The following is a 23,934-nucleotide window of genomic DNA, read 5'->3' as shown; positions in this document are numbered from 1 at the left end:
ACAGTTTTCAGCAGATTCAATAAACGGAATTATTTCATCAATTTTCCATTTATAAATTACTTGATGCTTCCGGGAATGGGAATAACCTGAAATTTCCATTTTGTTAAACAACACCAAATCCTTGAAACTTAATTCTGTTAATTAAATTTATTTTATAATTATTTAAGTATATTTATTTATTAATAGTTTAGTATCATAACAATATACACTGATATAATATTAATTACTCTGTATAACTAACTACTGATAAAAAAATTTTGATTTCATAACATCGTAACTTAAAGCCGAACTCCATTTGGTCCGGAGGTTTGAATTTCCCCTCAATCTTGGTTCCCACTACGAGAGATGTTGTCTCCCATTGAATACTACACATTTGTATACCCTGTATACATGTACAGAATTCATTCATGGGGATGTAACAACGCATGCGTGTGGTTTACTCTTTGAAGGAGAAGGAGCATTGAATGTCCGAATTTCCAGGAAATTTCCGTTCTCCACCGACGAGCTGTCAGACTTATCGTAATAATTCGTCTGCACTTCAGCGTCAGCCTCACTCATTTTATTACACATATAAATTAAAAATACATAAAAATTCTGTTCCAGTTAATATAAAGTTAGAGATAAAAATTATTTTTGATTTTATGCGTTTACTTTGCCTAAAAAACTATTACATAATTAATATATATCAACAAAAGTATATGTTTAGAGATGAATTTTTTAAGAATTAGCTATCCAAAAATTCATTTGAATATTCTAATCCAAAATAAATGTAAATTTATAAATTTACTTCTTATTATTTTTTCGCACATCAATTTGTTTTCTACCCACGCGATGCTTAATGACAACAATTATGAGAAAAATATACGAAGAAACGTAAACTGTTATTTTCTGTTTATTTGTCGTGAATAATTATAAGGTATTGATGCTAATTTTATACTACTCGTATTTAATTTGTATTAATTATTGAGATAATAAGAATTAAATAAGTAACACGTTATATATTTTTGTACAATTTAATTAGTTTTTAGAAAAAATTTATTATAAAGAAGATATAAAAGTAAAAAAATTTCTACAAGTTCCCAATCGTCACTGACCAATTTCATACGCTTACATTTGACAATAATTTAAAAAAAAATGTTTATTTATATAAACTAATTTGTACTTAGGATTAAAAAATATTTTTATGGTAATGAATATTCGAGTTGATAATCTAAAAATAGTATATTTAAAAACAGTAAATATCTAATCTATTTAAATTTTATTTTCTAAAAATAAAAATTATTAGATTTTCAAAATAAGTATGTATCGTTTTCCAATCATAAAATCCAAATATTTGAGGTAAATATTCTGCTCAAATTCCGTTCTCTAATTAATTGAGTGCTTAGTGAACAATATCTCAATTATTTTTCATCTTTTGTAGCTATAAAAAAAAGTGAGTTAATTGAATTGCAAATATATAAATAAATTTAAAGAAAAATATAATACCGTTGAATTTCATTGAAGTCGCTAATTTTTTAATTAATTTTGATAATAACAGTGGTTGAGATGTTTCTAATATTTTATACTCTGGAGTTTCAATGACATCTTCGATATTTTTTATTATTAATTCAAGCACACGTTCGAATAATTGATTAGCATTGTGCAGATCTGCTAAAATCATAAGTTTAATGGCATTATCAATACTGGCCGACTTAGACAATGATTCTTCGCATAAACTTTTTAGTTTCAGCAATTGATATTTATTTGCGGCTTCCAATAAACTCGCAGCATCCATATCTAAATTATTTATGTCATCGGTATAAATAAACTCCAACAGTTTATTAAAAATTTCAGGTTCTATATCAGGTATAGTAACTTCGTTGTCTCTCTTTTCTTTCATTTCATGAGTGAACATTGCAAGAAATACAGGACTGCGAGCCGACAGAATGATCTTGTGAGCTTTGAATTTTTCGTTACCCACAACTAAAATAACGTCACTGTTTATTTTACTATCATAGAGTTCTTTAAAATCATCAGTCATTTGACGCTGTCGTTTTGGCAATGGATATTCAGTAGTAAGTGATTCATAATCTTCGTAAACAGTTAGTTCAACACCTATAGTTAATGTATTATTTGGTAAAAAATCATCTTTATTTTCCAATAACTTTTTTATTTCAAGAAATTTGTCAAATCCACATCCACTCTTAAAATCACCATTTCCACAGGCAGTTTCGACAAACTGTCTTTCATTTTTGCTGTCTAACATAAATAGTGTAAACTTAATTCTTATTTCTTCTTCTCCATCATTTTGAAACAAGAATAGTGTTATCCATCCCTTTACTCTCAATAGTTGCAACTGTAAATGCCACGAAATTTCATTATTCTCATTTGTGGTAAATTTAGATGAGTTCAGTCTTATTATCTCTACATCACTGTTTTCAGCAGATTCAATAAATGGAATTATTTCATTAATTTTCCACTTATAAATAACTCGCCGCTTTTGGGAATTGGAGTAACCTAAAATTTCCATATTATTTAACAACAATGCAAATAGTTGAAACCCAATCCTTTTAATTAAATGTATTTCAAAATCATCAATATATCAATAGTTTAGTATTATTATAATAAAATATAAATCACGGTGTTACTGATTATAGATCACTGAGATAAAAAATGTCACAACTTTTGATACTATATAACTTAAGCGCCCTAACTGTCTGAAGCTTCATCTTTTTCATATCAATTGACTATTCAACGTTAGCGCTATCTTTGATTGCAACGAAATGTAGCGCGATTTTTGAAGTACAACAAATCAATTTTCATAATTATATCTAATAATAAAAATGAATTGAATATTAATTTTGAAAATACTTATTACAGAAAAAATAACCATTTTATAATTTTTACTAGTATATTACTTCTAAGGATGATTAATTTTTTTTAGCGATTGGTCATGGTCAACATTTACTAACTTCACATTGAATGTAAGTTGATTTTTTAAATTTTTGCATCACTAAGAAGTCAATTGAAATTAAAAATATTTTTACAGGTAAATAATTTATTTTTATTACACATGGAAATTTAAAATAAATGAAAAATTCTGTCCCAGTTAAGGCTCGGCCGTACCTACCGGAATCTCGAATTTAAGAATTCTAATTACTTTTTGAATATTTATGAGACTAGGATGATGAAAATCTTCCGAGGAAGTTTGTTTTCTGCTCTTGATCGGAAACTAAGAAAATTGTTGTTATGATAATTATTTAATAAATAATTAGAATTCTTAAATTCGAAATTTCGTTAGGTGCGGCCGAGCCTTGATATAAAGTTAGAGGTGAAAATTATTTATGATTTTATGGATTTATTTTGACTTTATAAGTAAACTGTTACACAATAGATATAAACAAACGTATATGTTTAGAGATAAATTTATAATAATTAGCCATACAAAAATTTATTTGAAGTCTCCAATTCAAAATTAATTTAAACTAATATCTTTTACTCAAAAAATATCAACTATCATTTTCTGTTCATTTTCGTGAATAATTATAAGGTATCGATGTTAATTTTATGATGTACGCATTCAATTGGCATTAAATATTGAGATAATAAGGAGTAAATAAGTAATACGTTATATGTTTTCGAAGAATTTAATTAGATTTTAGAAAAAATTTATTAGAAAGAAGATATGGACGTAAAAAAATTTCTACAAGTTCACAATTGTCTTTGACGAATTTCTTACGCTTACATTTGACAATAATTTTAAAAAATATTGTTAATTTTTATAAACTAATTTGTTCTTAGGATTAAAAAATTTTTATTTAGTAATGAATATTGGAATTGATTATCTAGAAATAGTATATTTAGAAACAGTAAATATCTAATTTATTTACACCTTACTTTCTAAAAATAGTTCTTATTAGATTTGCAAAATAAGTATTCGTCGTTTTCTAATCATAAAACTCAAAAATTTTAGGTAAACATTCTGCTCAAATACCGTTCTCTAATTAATTGAATACTTTGTGGACAATATCCCAATTATTTTTCATCTGTTGAATCTGAAAAAAAAAAAATGAGTTAATTGAATTGCAAATAAAAAATAAGTTACATAAAAAAAATAATATACCATTAATCTTTATTGAAGTTACTAATCTTTTCATTAATTTTGAAAATAGGACTGGTTTAGTTTCTTCTAATGCTTTGTACTCTGAAGTTTCAATGACATTTCCGATATTCTTTATTATGAATACAAGCACATATTCTAACAATTGATTAGCATTATGCAGATCTGCTAAAATCATCAGTTTAATTGCATTATCAATACTGGCCGACTTAGACAATGATACTTCGCATAAACTTTTTAGTTTCAACAGTTGATATTTATCTGCAGCTTCAAATAAACTCGCAGCATCCATATCTAAATTCTTTATGTCATCGGTATAAATAAACTCCAACAGTTTATTGAAAATTTCAGGTTCTATGTCAGGTATTGCAACTTCGTTGTCTCTATTTTCCTTCATTTTATGTGTGAACATTGCGGAAAATACAGGGCTGCGAGCTGACAGTATGATCTTGTGAGCTTTGAATTTTTCATTACCCACAACGAAAGTAACGTCACAGTTTATCTGATTATTATAGAGTTCTTTAAAATCATCAGTCATTTGACGCTGTGGTGTTTGCAATGGATATTCAGTAGTATGTGATTCATAATCATCATAAACAGTTAGTTCAACACATACAGTAAGAGTTTCATTCGGTAAAAAATCATCTTTATTTTCCAATAACTGTTTGATTTCAAGAAACTTTACCCATCCTCGTCCATTTTTAAAATCATTATTTTGGCAGAAAGTTACAATAAATTTTCGTTCATTTTTACTGTCTAACATAAATAGTGAAAACTTAATTCTTACTTCATCTTCCCCATTATTTCGTATCACGAATAGTGATATCCAACCCTTTTCTCTCATTAGTTGCAGCTGTAAATGCCATGAAATTTCATTTTTGCCATTTGTCGTAAAGGTAGATGAGTCGAGCTTCACTTTCTCTTTATTACTGCTTACAATAGACTCAATAAATGGAATTATTTCATCAATTTTCCATTTATAAATTACTTGATGCTTTTGGGAATGGGAATAACCTAAAATTTCCATTTTGTCAAACAACAAATACTTGAAACTTAATCTTTTTATGAAATTTATTTTTTTAGAATTATTTACGTACATTTATTTATCAATAGTTTAGTATCATAACAATATACACTGATATAATATTAATTACTGTATAACTATCGACTGAGAAAACATATTTCGACTTTTGACTTCATAACATCATAAGTTAAAGCCGAATTCCATTAGGTCTGGAGGTTTGGATTTCCCCTCAATCTTAATTCCCACTACGAGAGATGCTGTCTTCTATCGAATACCACACATTTGTATACCCTGTATATATATATATACACAGAATTCATTCATGTAGATGTATGACGCATGCGTGTGTAGTTTACTCTTTGAAGGAGAAGGAGCATTGAATGTCCGAATATACAGAAAATTTCCACTCTCCAGCGACGAGCTGTCAGACTTATCGCAATAATTTTATTACACATAAATTTAAAATACATAAAAATTCTGTCCCAGTTAATATAAAGTTAGAGGTAAAAATTATTTTTGATTTTATGCGTTTACTTTGACTTTAAAAAACTATTACAAAATATATATATCAACAAAAGTATATGTATAGAGATAAATATTTTAACAATTGGCTATTCAAAAATTTATTTGAATATTCTAATCCAAAATAAATGTAAACTCATAAATTCACTCCTTATTTTTAGAACATTAATTTGTTTTCTATCCGCGCGATGTTTAATGACAACAATTATTAGAAAACTATTCGAAAAAATATCAATTATCATTTTCTGTTAATTTTCGTAAATAATTATAAGGTATCGATGTTAATTTTATGATGTACGTATTTAATTTGTATGATATATTTGGATAGTTGTAATTAAATAAATAATGCGTAATACGTTTTCAAAGAATTTAATTAAATTTTAAAAAATATTTTTCAAAACAAAAAGATTCGAAAGTACACAAATCTTTACTTTTGTACAAACTACAAATAAACTAGTGTTACTTTATATAAACTAATTTTTACTTAGTGGTGGAAAAAATTAAAAGCTATTCACACCATAATGTCTACTCCTATTGTTAATTTAATGACAGTATATTAAGTATATTTTTTAAAAATGAAAATTATTATATTTACAAAACAAGTATTAATCCTCTTTGAAATAAAATATCAAATTTTTAATGTCATTCCACTCCAATCTTGTCCTCTCATTAACCAAGTCCTTTCCGGTAATAGCTCCTAATATACCAAGTATTTTTAATTTATTGAAGCTAAAAGAAAACAAAAAACTAAACTGATTTGTAACATAAATAAGTTAATGAATAAAATAGATAAGAAAGTAATGTACCATTAATTTTCGTTCAAGTCTGCTTGTTTTCTTAATAATTTTAATAATAACAATGGTTTAGTTATTTCTAATACTTCATACTCTGAAGTTTTAACCACATCTTTGAGATTTCTTATCATAAATTTACAAATAAATTCCAGCAATTGATTAGCATTATGCAGATCTGCTAAAATCATCAGTTTAATTGCATTATCAATGCTGCATGATTTAGATAATGATTCTTCGCATAAACTTTTAAGGTTCAGCAATTGATATTTATCTGCAGCTTCTAACAAATACGCAGCATCTGCATCCAAATTATTTATCTCGTCGGTATAAATAAACTCCAGCATTTTATTGAAAATTTCCGGATCTATATCAGGTATATCAACTTCACTGTCTTTTTTTCCCTTCATCTCATGGGTGAACATTGCGAAAAATACAGGACTACGAGTGGACAGTATGAGCTTGTGAGCTTTAAATTTTTCATTACCCACAACGAAAATAACGTCACTGTTTATTTTGGTATCAAAGAGTTTTTTCAGAGCATCAGCTATTTTACGCTGTCGTTTTTGCAACGGATAATCACTAGTAAATGATCTGTAATCGTCAAAAACAGTCATCTCAACACCTACAGTTAAGGTGTTATTTGGTATAAGATCATCTTTCTTTTCCAGTAACTCTTTTATTTCAAGAAATCGTTCCTCTCCGAACGCATCATTCGAGTCGTAACTTATGTAGGAATTTGATATAAATTCTTTTTTATTTTTGCTGTCTAAAAAAAATAGTAAACACTCTATTCTTACTTTATTTTTTCCATTACGACGCAAGAACAGTGATATCCATTCCTTTTCTTCTGATAGACTCAGTTGTAAATACCATAAATTTTCAGCCTTGTCATTTACAGTAAAGTTTGATGAGTTAAGCTCTACTGGACCTTTATCGTTTTTAGTAGACTCAATAAATGGTAATATTTCATGAATCTTCCATTCATAAATTACTATGTGCTTTTCGGGATAGGAGTCACATAAAATTTTCATTTTGTTCAAAAACAAAAAATACTTGAAACTTAATTTTTTAAATTAAATTTATTTGAAACTTAGTTGAGTATATATTTATCAATAGTTTAATATTATAATAATATATATTAATAAAATATCAATTACGGTGTTACTGATTATAAATCACTGAGATGAAAAATATAATAACTTTTGATACTTTATAACCTAAGCGTCTGAAGCCTTATTTATCTTTTTTATTTTACTTTAGTATTCAATGTTAGCACCATCTTTTGATGGCAACAAAATGCAGCGCGATTTTTGAATCACAGCGAATCAATTTTAATAATTACATCCAATAATAAAAATGAATTAAACACTAATTTTGAAAATACTCATTACCGAAACGTTAATCATGTTTTAATTTTTATTAGTATATAACTTCTAAGGATGATTAATTTTTTTTAGCGAGTGTTAATGGTGAACATTTACTACTTTTACATTGAATGTAAGTTGATTTTTTTAATTTTTGCATCACTCAAAAGTCAATTGAAATTGAAAATATTTTTACAGGTAAATAATTTATTTTTTAAACACATAAATTTAAAATAAATGAAAAACTCTGTACCAGTTAATATAAAGTTAGAAGTGAAAATTATTTATGAATTTGTGTTTACTTTGACTTTAAACGAACTATTACATAATCAATATATATAAACAAAAGTATATGTTTAAAAATAAATTTTTTAACAATAAGCCATAAAAAATTTATTTGAATATTCCAATTCAAATTAATTTTATCAATTAGTTTTTCCCACATTAATTTGTTTTTTACTCACGCGATGTTTAATGACAACAATTATTAGAAAACTATACGAAGAAACGTAAACTGTTATATTCTGTTTATTGTCGTGAATAATTATAAGGTATTGATGCTAATTTTACGCTACACGTATTGAATTTGTATTAATTATTAAGATAATATAAAGTTAATAAGTAATACGTAATATGTTTTCAAACAATTTAATTAGTTTTTAAAAAATATTTATTAGAAAGAAGAGCTGAAAGTACAAAAATTGTACATTAAATATTAAGGTAGTTGTAATTAAATAAATAATACATAATATGTTTTTAAATAATTTGATTAGTTTTTAAAAAATATTGATTAGAAAGAAGATTTTAAAGTACAAAAATTTATACGAGTTCACAATCGCCACTGACGAATTTCTTACGCTTACATTTGACAATAATTTTAAAAAATAATGTTAATTTATATAAATTAATTTGAACTTAGTATTAAAAAATATATATATAAGTAATGAATATTTAAGTTGATAATCTAGAAATAGTATATTCAGAAACAGTAAATATCTGATCTATTTAAATCTTACTTTTTAAGAATAATAATTATTAGATTTGCAAAATAAGAATTCGTCGTTTTCAAATCATAAAACCCAAATATTTTAGGTCAATTTTCTGCTCAAATGTCGTTCTCTAATTAATTGACTACTTAGTAAACAATATCCCAATTTTTTTTTCATCTTTTGAAGCTATAAAACAAAATGAGTTAATTGAATTGCGAATAAATAAATAAATGAAATATAAAAAAAAAATTATGTACCATCATTCTTTATCGAAGTCGCTAGTTTTTTAAATAATTCTGATAATAACAGTGGTTTAGATTCTTCTAATATTTTATACTCTGGAGTATCAATGACATCTTCGATATTTTTTATTATTAATTCAAGCACACGTTCGAATAATTGATTAGCATTATGCAGATCTGCTAAAATCATCAATGCAATCGCATTATCAATACTGACGGACTCAGATAACGATTTTTCGCATAAACTTTTTAGTGTTAACAATTGATATTTATCTGCAGCTTCCAATAAACTCACAGCATCCATATTTAAATCATTTATTTCGTCAGTATAAATAAACTCCAACAGTTTACTAAAAATTTTAGGTTCTATATCAGGTATTGCAACTTTGCTGTCTCTGTTTTCCTTCATTTTATGGGTGAACATTGCGGAAAATACAGGGCTGCGAGCTGACAGTATGATCTTGTGAGCTTTGAATTTTTCATTACCCACAATGAAAGTAACGTCACTGTTTATCTGACTATTATAGAGTTTTTTAAAATCATCAGTCATTTGACGCTGTGGTGTTTGCAATGGATATTCAAAAGTAAATGATTCATAATTGTCATAAATACTTAGTTTAACACCTACAGTTAAGGTATTATTTGGTAAAAAATCATCTTTATTTTTCAATAACTGTTGTATTTCAAGAAATTTCAGAAATTTCCCGACTTCTTCAAAATCACGATGTTCATCGTTAGTTTGAATAAATTTTCTTTCATTTTTGCTGTCTAACATAAATACTGACACCTTTATTTTTACTTCATCATTCTCATCTTTTCGACACAAAAGGATTGATATCCATCCCTTTTCTCTCAATAGCAGTTTTAAGTACCATGAAATTTTATTTTTGCCACTTGTGGTAAAGTTAGGTGAGTCGAGCGTCACTATCCCTTCATCACAGCTTTCAGTAGGCTCAATAAATGGAATTATTTCATCAATTTTCCATTTATAAATTACTTGATGCTTTCGGAAATAGGAACAACTTAAAATTTCCATTCTGTTGAACACTAACAAATACTTGAAACTCAATTCTTTTAATTAAATTTATTTTAGAACTATTTAAGTTTATTTATTCATCAATAGTTTAGTATCATAACAATATACACTGATACAATATTAATAACTCTGTATGACTAACTACTGAGAAAAAATATGTCGACTTTTGACTTCATAACATCGTAACTTAAAGCCGAATTCCATTAGGGCTGGAGGTTTGGATTTCCCCTCAATCCTGATTCCCACTACCGGAGATGCTGTCTCTCATCGAATACCACACATTTGTATACCATGTATACATATACAGAATTCATTCATGTAGATGTAACAACGCATGCGTGCGTAGTTTACTCTTTGAAGGGGTAGGAGCATTGAATGTCCGAATTTCTAGGAAATTTACGTTCTCCACCGACGAGCTGTCATACTTATCGCAAAATTCGTCTGCACTTCAGCGTCAGCCTCACTAAGTTAACGTCAGTGCCATCTTTTAATGGTAATGAAAGACAACGCGCGATTTTTAAATTACATTAAATTAATTTTCCTAATTGTTTAATAATAAAAACACATTGAATAGTAATTTTTAAAAAAATATTTAAAAAAATTTGGAAAATCCAAAAGTGCACGACTCGTAATGCTCATATATTATGAAATAATAAATAACAATAAAAAAAATGGCGGGAAGTGCGAATAAATTTAAAATATATACAATTCTCTTTCATTAAAACTTGTCTTGTTTTTTATTATGTTATTATTTTTTTATAATTATAAAAGAACTTATTCAAAATATCTCGATTAATAACAAAAAAAAAATAAACGTAAATGAAAACAAAAATAAAAAAAAATTGAATTGAAAAAAAATTCAGGCCTACCAATTAGCAAAAAAAACAGCTGTTCTAGGACGGTAATGCACAAGCGCCCCTAGCGGAATAAATGTCCGTATAATGTATAGATATATCACCATCCATGTTAGTTTTACATAGATATATAGATATATAGTTATACAGCCTTTTTTATTCTTTTATTAATTGTAATTAAACGACACTGAGTTACCTAGCCATTTGCAATAGGAGACCTACAATTATTTCAAAGAATTTTTTTAAAAAAAATTTGATTCAATTACTGCATTTTTTCGCAAGTTATCGTGTATACGGGTTTCATACTTAACGGACAGGAAATTTTTTAAAACTATTTTTGATGTTTTTTCCGTTTTTATTCAACTAAATAAATTTTCGAAAAGTATGGAATTAATCTCCATTAAATTTTCTTCAAAATAGTATGCAAACCATCTTAATTCCGTAAACTAACAAGGGTATAATAATTGATTAGTTACCGAAGTGAGGCGAAAAAAAATTTTTCGATCGTAAAGCACGAACGAGTCGTGCAATAAACAAGATTTTTTAGTAATTAAAGTAAAAGCCCCTATACCCGCTCAGTACCATTAGTCGCTCACTTTAACTGTTTAAGGCATTTTGATATAATTATTATAAAAAAAAAACATAACAACTGAAAATATTATTATTGAAAAACAATTATTTTTGAATCTAAATATATTGAAATATGATGTATCAAATTATTTTATAATAGATTATAAATTTAATGTAAATGACTGTTTTCAAAATCGCGCTTAGCCGGGCATTTTTTACTTTAACGTTCATTCGTTAGATTAAATTTTTGTTACGTCAAATTTTTTAAGAATTGTTATAACTATATCTTATTAAATACATTTTTTACATTCATGAAAATTTATATTATGAAAGAATAAAGTAGTATAATTCATAAATTATTTTCGAAATCAATAAACTCATCATAGTTTAATTGATATTGTGTCTTTGAGCGACTATAGGGCCATGTGTTGATCGAGTAATGGTACATCACAACTTTTAGTGGGTAACTATGGGTACACTCAAGGACCTTATTTGAAAAATTAGTAATAATTATCAACATTATTCTTCAAACAAAAATTTTATTCTAATACTCGAAACTTCATGACATAACTATAAAAAAAATATGGCTTTTCATTTAATTTATTAATTTATATTAAGTGATTTAATCTCACTCCAATGAAAAGAGAGCGGGTATATAGGGGCTTTTACCTTGCTCCTTATTATTTTTTCACACATTAATTCTTTTTTCACCCACGCGATATTCAATGACAATTATTAGAAAACTATACGAAGAAAAGCAAACAATTATTTTCTGTTTATTGTCGTGAATAATTATAAGGTAATGATGCTAATTTTAAGATGTACGCATTTAATTGGCATAAAATATTGAGATAATAAGAAGTAAATAAGTATTACGTAATATGTTTTTAAACAATGTAATCAGTTCTTAAAAAATATTTATTAGAAAGAAGATATGAAAGTACAAAAATTTCTATAAGTTTACAATCGTCCCCTGATTAAAAAATTGAATTGAAAAGTATTGAAAATTATCTCAATTCTTTTCAATCCCTCGGCGGTTTTGGAAAGTATTGAATGGAATTAAAATTTCGATCGTTTGAATACTTTCCAATTCCAAAGTGGAATTCGAAAGTAATGATAAGAATTCAGGTATTGAGAAGGATTCAGAAAGATTCAAAATTTTCAATTCATTTCAATCTTTTTCAATCCCACACTTGATCGAAATATCGGATTATTTAGGTGTTGAGAAGGATTCGGAAAGATTCAAAAATTTCAATTCATTTCAATCTTTTTCAATCCCACTCATGACCCGAAATGTGAAATTATTTAGGTATTGAGAAGGATTCAGAAAGATTCAAGAATTTCAATTCATTTCAATCTTTTTCAATCCCACACTTGATCGAAATATCGGATTATTTAGGTATTGAGAAGGATTCAGAAAGATTCAAAAATTTCAATTCATTTCAATCTTTTTCAATCCCACACTTGATCCGAAATTTCGGATTATTTAGGTATTGAGAAGGATTCAGAAAGATTAAAAATATCAATTCATTTGAATCTTTTTCAATTCCTCGGAAGTTCAGAAATTCTTTTATTATTTTGGGATTGAAAAGTATTCATTTTGTGTCAAAATGAATACCTTGGGGTATAGAAAGTATTCGAAAGGATTCATTTCACTGACGATTTCTTACGCTTACATTTGACAGTAATTTAGAAAAATAATGTTAATTTATATAAACTAATTTGTACTTAGTATTAAAAAATATTTTTATAGTCATGAATATTTAAGTTGATAATCTAGAAATAGTATATTAAGAAACAGTAACTATCGAATCTATTTAAATCTTACTTTCTAAAAATAATTATTATTAGATTTGCAAAGTAAGTATGTATCGTTTTCAAATCATAAAACCCAAATATTGTAGGTAAATATTCTGCTCAAAAGCCGTTCTCTAATTAATTAAGTACTTAGTGAACAACATCCCAATTATTTCTCATCTTTTGAAGCTATAAAAAAAACGAGTTAATTGAATTGCAAATAAACAAATAATTAAAATTAAAAAAAATAATATTACGTACCATTATTCTTTATCAAAGTCACTTGTTTTTTAATTAATTTCGTTAATAACAGTGGTTTAGATTCTTCTAATATTTTATACTCTGGAGTATCAATGACATCTTCGTTATTTTTTATTATTAATTCAAGCACACGTTCGAATAATTGATTAGCATTATGCAGATCTGCTAAAATCATCAATGCAATCGCATTATCAATACTGACGGACTTAGATAACGATTTTTCGCATAAACTTTTTAGTGTTAACAATTGATATTTATCTGCAGCTTCCAATAAACTCACAGCATCCATATCTAAATCATTTATTTCGTCAGTATAAATAAACTCCAACAGTTTATTAAAAATTTTAGGTTCTATATCAGGTATTGCAACTTTGTTGTCTCTGTTTTCCTTCATTTTATGGGTGAACATTGCGGAAAATACAGGGCTGCGAGCTGACAGTATGATCTTGTGAGCTTTGAATTTTTCATTACCCACAATGAAAGTAACGTCACTGTTTATCTGACTATTATAGAGTTTTTTAAGATCATCAGTTATTTTACGCTGTCGTTTTCGCATCGGATAATCAGTAGTAATTGATTTATAATCGTCATAAACAGTTAGTTTAGCACATACAGTTAAGGTGTTTTTTGGTATAAGATCATCTTTCTTTTTCAGTAACTCTTTTATTTCAAGAAAATGTTCCGTTCCGTACGATTTATTCAAGTCGTAAGTTATGAAGGCAGTTTTTTGAAATTTTTTATCATTTCTGCTGTTTCATAGAAATAGTGAAATCTCTGTTCTTACTTTATTTTTCCCATTATTGCGTTGCAGGAATAGTGATACCCATTCCTTTTCTTTTGATAGACTCAGTTGTAAATACCATGAATTTTTAGTCTTATCATTAGTAGCAAAGTTTGATGAGTTAAGCTCTACTGTCTCTTCCTCGTTTTTAGCAGACTCAATGAATGATGTTATTTCATTAACTTCCCATTTATAAATCACTTGATGCTGTTGGCCGTGGGAATAACCTAAAATTTCCATCTTATTTAACAACAACGCAAATACTTGGAACTCAATTCTTCCAATTAAATTTATTTTAGAATTATTTGCTTATATTTAATTATCAATAGTTTAGTATTATAATAATATATGGGGCATTCCACGCCAAATCGACCACTTTTGACCCCGACCCCTTTCGATTTGACTGAAAATTTTTTTTCCTTTTATACCCTATTAAAATCATTTTTCAGAAAGTTTTCAAATTTTTTTACCCAACCCAAAAAAAGTTATGAGTTTTTCAAAAATAAGGCTTTTATTTTATTAAATAGCTATAACTTCTTCAAGAATTGACTAATCGGGACGTGTTTTTTTTCAAAATTTTTGTCATTGAATGTACTTTTCAAAAAAAAATACAAAAAAATTTTATGATGATAAACTCTATGAAATTTTCAGTTTTTTTGAAAAAAACCGTGATTTTCTTAATGTTCGTCATTATTTATTTTTTTTTTTATTTTCTCAAAAAAAACATCATTTAACTCTGCAATTTTTCCTGCCAATCCTAGAGTGGACCGACTATTCCTTCTATTTTTTTTATCAATTGAAAAAAAAATTTTTGCCTAGTTGGGCTAATTTTGCTAAACATCAGTCTGGAAATTTTTGAGGATTTATAGATGACGTCCGACTTTGAAGAATTGAGACGCATAAATTCATTGATAGTGGTTATTCTTAAAAAAATTTGGATTTTTTTCAAAAAAGTGAAAAAAAAATTGTAGATACATAAATAATTTTATTATAATTTTTTTTCAAAAACTAGGCCTGAAAACAAAGAAAATGAAAAAAAAAATTGCCATTTGTTTTATTTTGGAACAAGTCACAGGCTTTTGAAATAGCGATGGACGTTAGATTTTTTTTTCGACAGCCTGTGACTTGTTCTTGTCACGTCCGGGGTGGGTATTTTAATACTTAAATTAGATAATTCGCGGTTATCGATGCACAATAAAGAAATCAAAGAAAATAGCGGGCTACCTTGTTCCCGTTTAATTAATACGCGTCAATTTAGACGTTAAAAATATATTAAAGCAACGTACTCAGTATCGAGGGTGGTTGCATACATGTGTCGTAACTCGCGCTTATTATGATTAGTATTTTATTTGCCTACCTAGATGGACGTGATTAGTTTGATAGTAATTCGCCGAGCGGATGCGAATTCTACCGGGTTCCCAATTTATTTACCCTGCGTGGCTATTAGGGTATTAGGAATGAAAGAGAGGTGGGCTGCCGGATAGACCTCGAGAAGTCTTATTCTCTACGATTTGGGAAAGTGAAAGGTTTTGTGGAAATGATGAAACTTGTTTTAGAGAAAGAGAAGAATATATTCTGTTACCAGTGTGTTTACAATGCTTATTAATTCCTGTTACAATCTAGTGTTAGTAATGCGGTAGGGTTTTAAGTAGTGCGTTTGCTTACCCCTTTTGGGTGTGACCCGTGAATCTTCTAGTCACTTGCAATGAACAAGTCTATTCGCGACTCGAATCCGATTCGGAACGTACTCACAAGTTGAGCGTAATTCCTTTTTAGCGAATCGACTCCCGCACCGTACTCACAAGTTGAGCGTTGTGTGCGGAAATACTACTCACACGGAGCGTTAATTCGCCACAGAGTCCAAATGGGGTACAGATCAGTGTTTTGATCACCGAAGAACGTACTCACAAGTTGAGCGTAATTCTTTTATTAGCGAATCAATTGCAGGGTACTCACAAGTTGAGCGTTGCTGCTGCCACCATGGGGCTCAATTCGCTTGGTGAATCAACTTCTCTGTGCCAATTAGACCTCGATGATGGTATTATTTGAGCGTAGAACAGACTTGCTTGCACTACTGAGATCAGTCTTTACTTGGTTACAACTGAGAGCGACTGACTGTCTTGGGAAGATTCTCGGGAGTTTATATACAGATTTTAGGGGTCTACTGCGCACCCTGAGTCTCTGGAAGGGATGTTTTAGAAGGTAAAGTGAATGTATGGTACCAAATGGGGTAGGTTACCCTTGGACATTCACTTCGTGACGCCACCAAATCTCTCTAATGCTTTCACCATAAGTGGGACATCCGAGAGATCTGGGTCCCAGGGTTGTTTTTCGTTAGAGATCTCAGTGTTGCGACATCAAACACCCAATGATTTTAATATTTACGTAGCAAACGTCACATTCTATTTATAGTAACCTGAGTTATTTGTTTTGTCATAACCTTATCTACTAAAAATGAAATAAATAAAACATCGTAAACGTTACTAGGTAACATTGTAGTCATGTCCATTTACATAGTTCTCTCGTCAATGTAAAATGGTAATCAGTCCTATGCTAGCATAGCCACCGTTACTATTTAGAATGGGGGGGATTACTCTGCCCGCTGACTCTCGACGTTAAAAAATCCTCGTTTCTATGTAACATAGTAATGGTTACCATTCTACATAGGAATTATAACTATTTTTTTCTCTCCGTGAGGTGTATTGTTGCAACTATTAGTTTTTTGACAGAAATTTCATTTTTTACCCAAACTCGTTAAACATCTATCTGAAAAATTTGAGCAATGTATATTCTTAAAGGAATTTGAATCCCCTACAAAAAATCTCTTTTAGTAAATTCACGTAAAACGAGCCGTTTCCTTGTAACCGTGCCTTAAACATTGATTTGTTTTTTAAATTCTTTGTTTCTATTTTGGATTTTTGTAACTACTAGAAATATTAAAATTTTTTTTAGTCAAATTACATATTCTTGAAGAAAATTTAATGCTCTACAAAAAAGGCTTCTTAATATTTTTTGTTAAATTCACTCCTTCGAAAATTATTCAGGTTATTAAAGTCGTTTCAACTCAACTTCAACCTTGAATACCTTTTGAAGAAATGAATTTAGCAAAAAACGTTGAGAAACCTTTTTTGTAGAACATTAAATTTCTTTCAAGAATATGTAATTTGACTAAAAAAAATTTTAATATTTCTAGTAGTTACAAAAATCCAAAATAGAAACAAAGAATTTAAAAAACAAATCAATGTTTAAGGCACGGTTACGAGGAAACGGCTCGTTTTACGTGAATTTACTGAGAGAGATTTTTTGTAGGGGATTCAATATGTTTAACGAGTTTTGGATAAAAAATGAAATTTCTGTCAAAAAACTAATAGTCATAAAGATACACCTCTTAATATCAAAATTAAGGGCTTAAACTTGCACAATAATTTTTTTTGGTCATCAGAAATAATATTTTCACAGTATCGAAAAAAAAATAAAAATATGTAAGAAGGACACTTTAATATATTTCACTTGCTAGTAGATAGAACCAAATATTTATTTAACAATTAAACATTATTAACCCGACAACTAATCGTATAATATGAACAGTAAACAATAAGTAGTATAATAAGGGACAGGGAGAAAGAGTAGCTAGATGACGTCACGTTGGGTCCTCTCGGAGGGCCCCGTCGGAATGCCTCTTCTTCGTCAGCCTCAATGTCCAACTCGCCCTTCTCTAGTGGGGGTGAGCCTTGTCACAGGCCGGGGGTAGCTCCTGACGTCAGAGGCTACAGGCCTCAAGATGCCTATCGAGCAATAGGCTCGATATTCAGGAACGGGTAGCTTACAGTCGGCCGTCCTGATGATGGTCGCGTCCTCGCGGCAAATAGTCAGTTGAAGCTCCAAGTGTTTTCATCACTGCGCCTCAACTCCGTTTTTACCTTTAATCTAGAAAATTAATTCATACCTTATTAGTATTATTTCAGTGTAATTTATCATGCAATATCATGCTGCCACTTCTTCCGTAAAAACTGGATAAAACATTATCTGCATTCATAACATATAAATAAAACTCTATATCAATAGAAATTATTAATAATTTTTGCTCCTAGTAAACATAACATGCGGATAGACAGCTGTGGGTGCAGCCCAACTGTCCTAATTTAATGCAACATGCTTAAGTCATAAGTGGCTACTCGACGTTTTCCGAGTAGCACCATGCGTTCGTCTTGCTGACCTTGGCAACGTTATCATGTTGCCAGATCATCAAAACTACAGTCACCCGAGCCACCACCAACCGGTGCAGGTCGTATCTCACGACGTTTCGCAACTCGAGATGACTGTCCGCCCTCATAACCACCACCAACCGGTGTGATCGTATTCACGATCCTTCGCAGTTCTGCCAGCCTCCAGAACCACCACCAACCGGTGTGGTCGGATCCATGACCCTTCGCAGTTCTGTCAGCCTCGGGCCTCGCAACTCAAACCACCACCAACCGGTGCAGGTCGTACTTTACGACTTTTCGCAGTTCGAGTGCCTTGTTACTCTCGTCAGAACCACCACCAACCGGTGCAGGTCACACAAAGTGTGACTTTTCGCAGTTCTTCCGATAGTTCAGCCTCTAGAGACGCAGTCCTAGAGGCCCCTTTCCGTTTCCAGAACCACCACCAACCGGTGTGATCGTATGGACGACCCTTCGCAGTTCTGTCAACGTCTTATTCTGCATCTAGAATCACCACCAACCGGTGCAGGTCGTACTCCACGACTTTTCGCAATTCTAGTGTAACCTTGCCTCTCTAGAACCACCACCAACCGGTGCAGGTCGTATCTTACGACTTTTCGCAGTTCTAGGTAGGCCTTAAGTCTTCGAGAATCACCGCCAACCGGCGCAAATCGTCCTCACGATGTTTCGCAATTCTCGAAGTCATTCTGATATCAGAGCAAGTATGGTCCGATATTTCCACGCCAAGGTACCCGCCTTAGTGTAGTTGATCCTCATCTGGGGTATGATCTCCCTTGGAATTAACGATTTTCTGGATTACTGACCACTCGGTGCTTCTATGTAATCCCACGAATCCATTCGTCGCGTGCCTCCGAATACTGCCGTTTACTGCACCAAAACCATCTGCAGTCTTCTAATTTGTTTAATACAGTAGCCTCACGCAAGTTAGCTTTGTTTTGCAATATTCCACACAATTTCACACCAGATAGGATTATTGTTGTGACAATCCTATCTGCGCATCCTTGAAGTTGAGCTGTCAACTTCCATGATGTGAATGAATATTCTACCTGAAACAACTTAAAGCTCTCAATGACTTAAGTATCTCACCATCAGAATTTCTTTCTGGGTTGCTGATCACTGTGCTATCAGGACTTGGTGATCACCCATGATACCGTAAGTCCGTGTGTAGGCGAACCTCCTAGAACTACTGTTAATTGAAGTAAGATCCTCTTACAATCCCTGAGGCTGGTCAGAGAAGTAGTTCTAAGCAAAGTAATAATCCTTTGCTGTATCTTACGCCATTGCACACCAAGTAAGATTGTAATTGCGACAATCCTTCCAAATTGTTTTCGAACTTGACTGAGGCTGACAGTTCGAATCAACGTTCCACCTGAAACAACAATGTCCCCGACGACGTATGAATCTCATCGTCGAGAATGCTAATGACTTGATACGAGCCAGCGTACTTGGGAATGTTTTGTTAATCGTAACCATCGTTATCGCTAAACATTTATTTTATTTAGATTTAACGTTATAGTTAGTACAGTAACTATCAATTCCTAGTTTTCTGCAGGAATAAGAGTCAACGATTAATCTTTTACTTTGGCACCTGCTACATGTCCGTAAGACAATGGTGGCAACTCCACCTTCAATTATAGTTGAATACCGCCGAATTAATTTCAACTCTTTAAAATTTACGATACACCCAATTTACTTAAGAAAATATTAAGTCAAACATAACTTTTTTTCAATAAGCAATTGTCAAGGTACTTAATGTATTCAACGCTGAACTAAGTTAACTATGCAGTAAAATGATACACATCATGTGACTGGTATATAACTAAACCCATAAGTATTGTACGCAACCTTCTAAAGACTAACCCAGTGAGCTCCTACTAACTGATTCCAATAGCAGTACAATCCCAATGAAATTCTAGTCTACAGTAACTATTTATTCCAGAAGAATTACAACTATTATTTTGCAACTATCATGAAATCCTTAATTATTAATATTCAATACATGGAGTTTCATCACAAATTCTATCATGTGCGATCAACCATTCCATTTTTATCCATTTATCAATCAATTGTTATAAAACAGATTGTACAGTACAACTTGTAATAATAATTTCTAAAGCAGTATCTTCAAGTTAATGACAATTTTAATGTTTGACTTATGCATTTATTACTGATACCATATGTTAATGTATTTCTTCAGAAATATACTTAATTTGCGGCTAATTTCAATTTACAAGTATCTAGAAGAATTGTAGCGCTTCATGATTAACCAGTTATCTTCCTCCCGAATTTTTCGGTCAATACGATAAGCTAATTTAATTGACACAATTAACCCAGTCATTTCAATCGACTCGTTATTAACTCGGTTAGTTTTCGGAAACTATCTATTCTTCTGACTTACGAGTATTACAATGTATTTAAATTATAATTTTAATAACTAATGATTGGTGTGTTTGTACCGATCAATGTTTAAGGTTGAATTTAATATTTTGTGTCGAAAGTATTGTTTAATTACTAGTTGAAGTTTTGTTAAATATTTGAGCCAGTTCAAGAATAATTTATTTATCGTGAAGATTATTTGTATAAACACTCAATTAGTAAAAGACTTAAAATTAATACTCAATTTATTTTTCCTTTCATTAATATTGTCAAGCATTGAAAATATTGGCATATTTACATGAATAATATAAAATCTTTGGAAAGGACAAATGCATTTCTGACTAGGACTTGTAGTTTTGGGTTTTTCATAATCCTCAGTTTTTTAACATCTGGTCTCTAGTCAACTTTCTCTCGTACCGTCATAAAGCAATAAAAATTAGGGTCCTTGTAAGATGCGGACTGAACGAACGATTGTATTCGAGAATTCTTAATTTAGTAAAAATCTTTGTACTATGGCCTTGAAGCCATTTGTTATGTGTACCTAAGTTTTTATATTTTACTATAACCCGCATTATGTGAATTCTCTATGAACATAAGTTTTACTCGTTACTTTAATAGTGACATTTATTTTCAACGCAGAATTTAAGGACAAGCTTTTACCAGAATCTTAAAACGACTAGCGTCAAGAAGAATTCAAATACTAAACATGTGCAGTTTAACATTTTTGGGTTGTTATATTACTACTAAACCCGATCTCAACCTTCAACTTCTGTATATTGTTCTCAACATATTTTGCTTACCTCAAGCCTACTATTTTCAGAAATTCTTTAATAACCAATGTGTTTGTAACTTAGGTTTATTACTGTAAAATTCATATAGATAACGCATACATAAATTCTGACTGAATGTATTTGATTATATTACTGAATTCGTATTTTCAAAAATAATTGATCATCTCATTTTTAAATATTGAAGAGTCAACGCGTTAAAGCTTACTGATGATTTATATTTAATAAACTTATGTTTGTGATTTCTACCGATCTAATGATGTTAATGCGGCAACACCGATTATGGTTACAGTACGTCTCGGCTTACTACCTGGCCATTTAGATACCTGGGCATGTCTTATGAAGGTCGGTTATGTATTTTTCTATTCGTTTATTATTTTCCTCGGTTTCAACGTTGTACTTCATTTATTTTCGTTGACATTTATTTATTTTAACAATAATACAAATTATATAACTATTCTCTTGATTTTGTTATATGCGTTACTTAGATATCTAGCAAGTATTACATTACTGCGTTTTTGATAATCTGTCCCAGTACACTAACTCAACATGCAAGTCATTAATAAGATATATTTTTCTACATTACCAAACTTGTGAAGTTAACAAACCCAATGACACTCGGTGTCCCATTGCAACCTGAGCAATAATAGTTTCACCAGCTCGTGACACTGAACTTCTGTTCAATGATACACTACATTTATGTAGTCATTGTACTGTCTGTATACAGTTTACTTTAGCGATGAGTTCAACAATTTTCATCAATCCCTGCTACTGCTTTCATGATGATGTGAAGATTCAGATGATGTACTCGTCAATAATAATCATGGCTATTCCCGTCATAACTTCTGTACTTGCAGGAGTTGCACATATTGCGAGGATGTATTCAGATGTAATTTGAACTTATTTGTTGACTTATCGCTGCTTCCCATCGTAGTACACAGGATCCATTGTGCCACGGAATGGCACTTACCATAACGAATTGAACTTTCCCTGGATGTGATCTAATGATATTTTCTGTAAAATAACTACATCGGTACTATTTAAGTATCTAAAATACTTGAATCAAGTATTTTTACTTGAAAATATGCACTTTTTTCTCTCAGTGTACTTTATTATTAACTTATTGTAACCACACTGCACTTTATACTGGCACCCGGGTTTCCAATCCCACTTCTGATATGTAAGAAGGACACTTTAATATATTTCACTTGCTAGTAGATAGAACCAAATATTTATTTAACAATTAAACATTATTAACCCGACAACTAATCGTATAATATGAACAGTAAACAATAAGTAGTATAATAAGGGACAGGGAGAAAGAGTAGCTAGATGACGTCACGTTGGGTCCTCTCGGAGGGCCCCGTCGGAATGCCTCTTCTTCGTCAGCCTCAATGTCCAACTCGCCCTTCTCTAGTGGGGGTGAGCCTTGTCACAGGCCGGGGGTAGCTCCTGACGTCAGAGGCTACAGGCCTCAAGATGCCTATCGAGCAAAAGGCTCGATATTCAGGAACGGGTAGCTTACAAATAGTCAATTTTTTTGGCCCAGTCTAATATATATACATCTACACGAGTGATCGGGTACTAGTTCCCTGATCGGGTACCTTACCTTATATTAACTCTAAGGATAATTAATTATTTTTTTGGCGAGTGGCCGTGGTGAAGAATTACAACCTTTACGTTGGATATAAGTTAAATTTCTTTTTTTTATCACGAAAGAAGTCAACTTAAATTCAAAATAATTCTGCTGGTGAGTAATTTAACTTATTACTCATATAAATTTAAAATAAATGTAAAATTCTGTCCCAGTTAGTGTTATTGGTAAAAATAATTGATGATTTTATGGACTTACTTTGAGTTAAACTAAACTATTACCCAATATATAAAAATTTATTTGAATATTCAAATTCCAAATAAATCAAAACTAATTACTTTTACTCCTTATTATTTTCTTGCACATTTATTTGTTTTTCACCCACGCGATATGTTGTATGACGACAATTATTAAAAAACTATACAACAAAATTTAAACTATTATTTACTGTTCATTTTCGTGAATGATTATGAGGTATCGATGCTAATTTTATATATAGGTACGTATTTGAGTGGCATCAAATATTGGGATAGTTGTAATTAAATAAAGAATACGTGATATTTTTTTAAACATTTTTACTTAGTATAGAAAAAATTAATAAAATATCTGTACAGTAATTT

At 30.1% G+C, this 23,934-nt stretch overlaps 5 protein-coding genes across 6 annotated transcripts; all 5 read right to left on the bottom strand.

The window, feature by feature from the left end:
* Positions 1-998: 998 nt before the first annotated feature.
* LOC130662935 (speckle-type POZ protein B-like) lies at positions 999-2,918 on the bottom strand. The gene is made up of 2 exons (XM_057461916.1): positions 1,486-2,918; positions 999-1,420 (listed from the first exon to the last, which is right to left on the bottom strand). Exons 1-2 carry the CDS (start codon positions 2,507-2,509, stop codon positions 1,401-1,403), a joined length of 1,044 nt encoding a protein of 347 aa, XP_057317899.1. The 5' UTR covers positions 2,510-2,918; the 3' UTR covers positions 999-1,400.
* Positions 2,919-3,424: 506 nt separating this feature from the next.
* Positions 3,425-5,697, bottom strand: LOC130662934 (speckle-type POZ protein B-like). 2 transcript variants are annotated; one of them, XM_057461915.1, is made up of 3 exons: positions 5,197-5,696; positions 4,103-5,113; positions 3,425-4,034 (listed from the first exon to the last, which is right to left on the bottom strand). In XM_057461915.1, exons 2-3 carry the CDS (start codon positions 4,941-4,943, stop codon positions 4,015-4,017), a joined length of 861 nt encoding a protein of 286 aa, XP_057317898.1. In that variant the 5' UTR covers positions 4,944-5,113; positions 5,197-5,696; the 3' UTR covers positions 3,425-4,014. The 2 variants fall into 2 exon arrangements, with proteins under 2 accessions (XP_057317898.1, XP_057317897.1); XM_057461914.1 differs by having other exon boundaries at positions 4,103-5,697.
* Positions 5,698-5,998: 301 nt separating this feature from the next.
* Positions 5,999-7,841, bottom strand: LOC130663312 (speckle-type POZ protein-like). Its single transcript, XM_057462456.1, has 2 exons — positions 6,452-7,841; positions 5,999-6,374 (listed from the first exon to the last, which is right to left on the bottom strand). Exon 1 carries the CDS (start codon positions 7,468-7,470, stop codon positions 6,454-6,456), a length of 1,017 nt encoding a protein of 338 aa, XP_057318439.1. The 5' UTR covers positions 7,471-7,841; the 3' UTR covers positions 5,999-6,374; positions 6,452-6,453.
* A 662-nt stretch (positions 7,842-8,503) lies between these two features.
* Positions 8,504-10,280, bottom strand: LOC130663171 (speckle-type POZ protein B-like). The gene is made up of 2 exons (XM_057462288.1): positions 9,050-10,280; positions 8,504-8,978 (listed from the first exon to the last, which is right to left on the bottom strand). Exons 1-2 carry the CDS (start codon positions 10,068-10,070, stop codon positions 8,935-8,937), a joined length of 1,065 nt encoding a protein of 354 aa, XP_057318271.1. The 5' UTR covers positions 10,071-10,280; the 3' UTR covers positions 8,504-8,934.
* A 3,084-nt stretch (positions 10,281-13,364) lies between these two features.
* Positions 13,365-14,528, bottom strand: LOC130663763 (speckle-type POZ protein B-like). The gene is made up of 2 exons (XM_057463202.1): positions 13,553-14,528; positions 13,365-13,480 (listed from the first exon to the last, which is right to left on the bottom strand). Exons 1-2 carry the CDS (start codon positions 14,106-14,108, stop codon positions 13,461-13,463), a joined length of 576 nt encoding a protein of 191 aa, XP_057319185.1. The 5' UTR covers positions 14,109-14,528; the 3' UTR covers positions 13,365-13,460.
* Positions 14,529-23,934: the final 9,406 nt, after the last annotated feature.

The sequence above is a fragment of the Microplitis mediator genome, chromosome 2 (genome assembly GCF_029852145.1).
Source record: "Microplitis mediator isolate UGA2020A chromosome 2, iyMicMedi2.1, whole genome shotgun sequence".
Lineage (NCBI taxonomy): Eukaryota > Metazoa > Arthropoda > Insecta > Hymenoptera > Braconidae > Microplitis > Microplitis mediator.
This window is presented reverse-complemented; position numbering and strand designations above follow the sequence as displayed.

Bases quoted from the DNA above. Each gene is read 5' to 3' on its own strand.
- LOC130663312 (XM_057462456.1), bottom strand. From the start codon at position 7,470: ATGAAAATTTTATGTGACTCCTATCCCGAAAAGCACATAGTAATTTAT.
- LOC130662934 (XM_057461914.1), bottom strand. From the start codon at position 5,198: ATGTACGTAAATAATTCTAAAAAAATAAATTTCATAAAAAGATTAAGT. The intron at 4,035-4,102 runs GTATATTATTTT...TTTTTTTTTCAG, and splicing joins AACTTCAATAAAGATTAATG to ATTCAACAGATGAAAAATAA.
- LOC130663763 (XM_057463202.1), bottom strand. From the start codon at position 14,108: ATGCGAAAACGACAGCGTAAAATAACTGATGATCTTAAAAAACTCTAT. The intron at 13,481-13,552 runs GTACGTAATATT...TTTTTTTTATAG, and splicing joins GACTTTGATAAAGAATAATG to CTTCAAAAGATGAGAAATAA.
- LOC130662935 (XM_057461916.1), bottom strand. From the start codon at position 2,509: ATGGAAATTTTAGGTTACTCCAATTCCCAAAAGCGGCGAGTTATTTAT. The intron at 1,421-1,485 runs GTATTATATTTT...TTTTTTTTATAG, and splicing joins GACTTCAATGAAATTCAACG to CTACAAAAGATGAAAAATAA.
- LOC130663171 (XM_057462288.1), bottom strand. From the start codon at position 10,070: ATGGAAATTTTAAGTTGTTCCTATTTCCGAAAGCATCAAGTAATTTAT. The intron at 8,979-9,049 runs GTACATAATTTT...TTTGTTTTATAG, and splicing joins GACTTCGATAAAGAATGATG to CTTCAAAAGATGAAAAAAAA.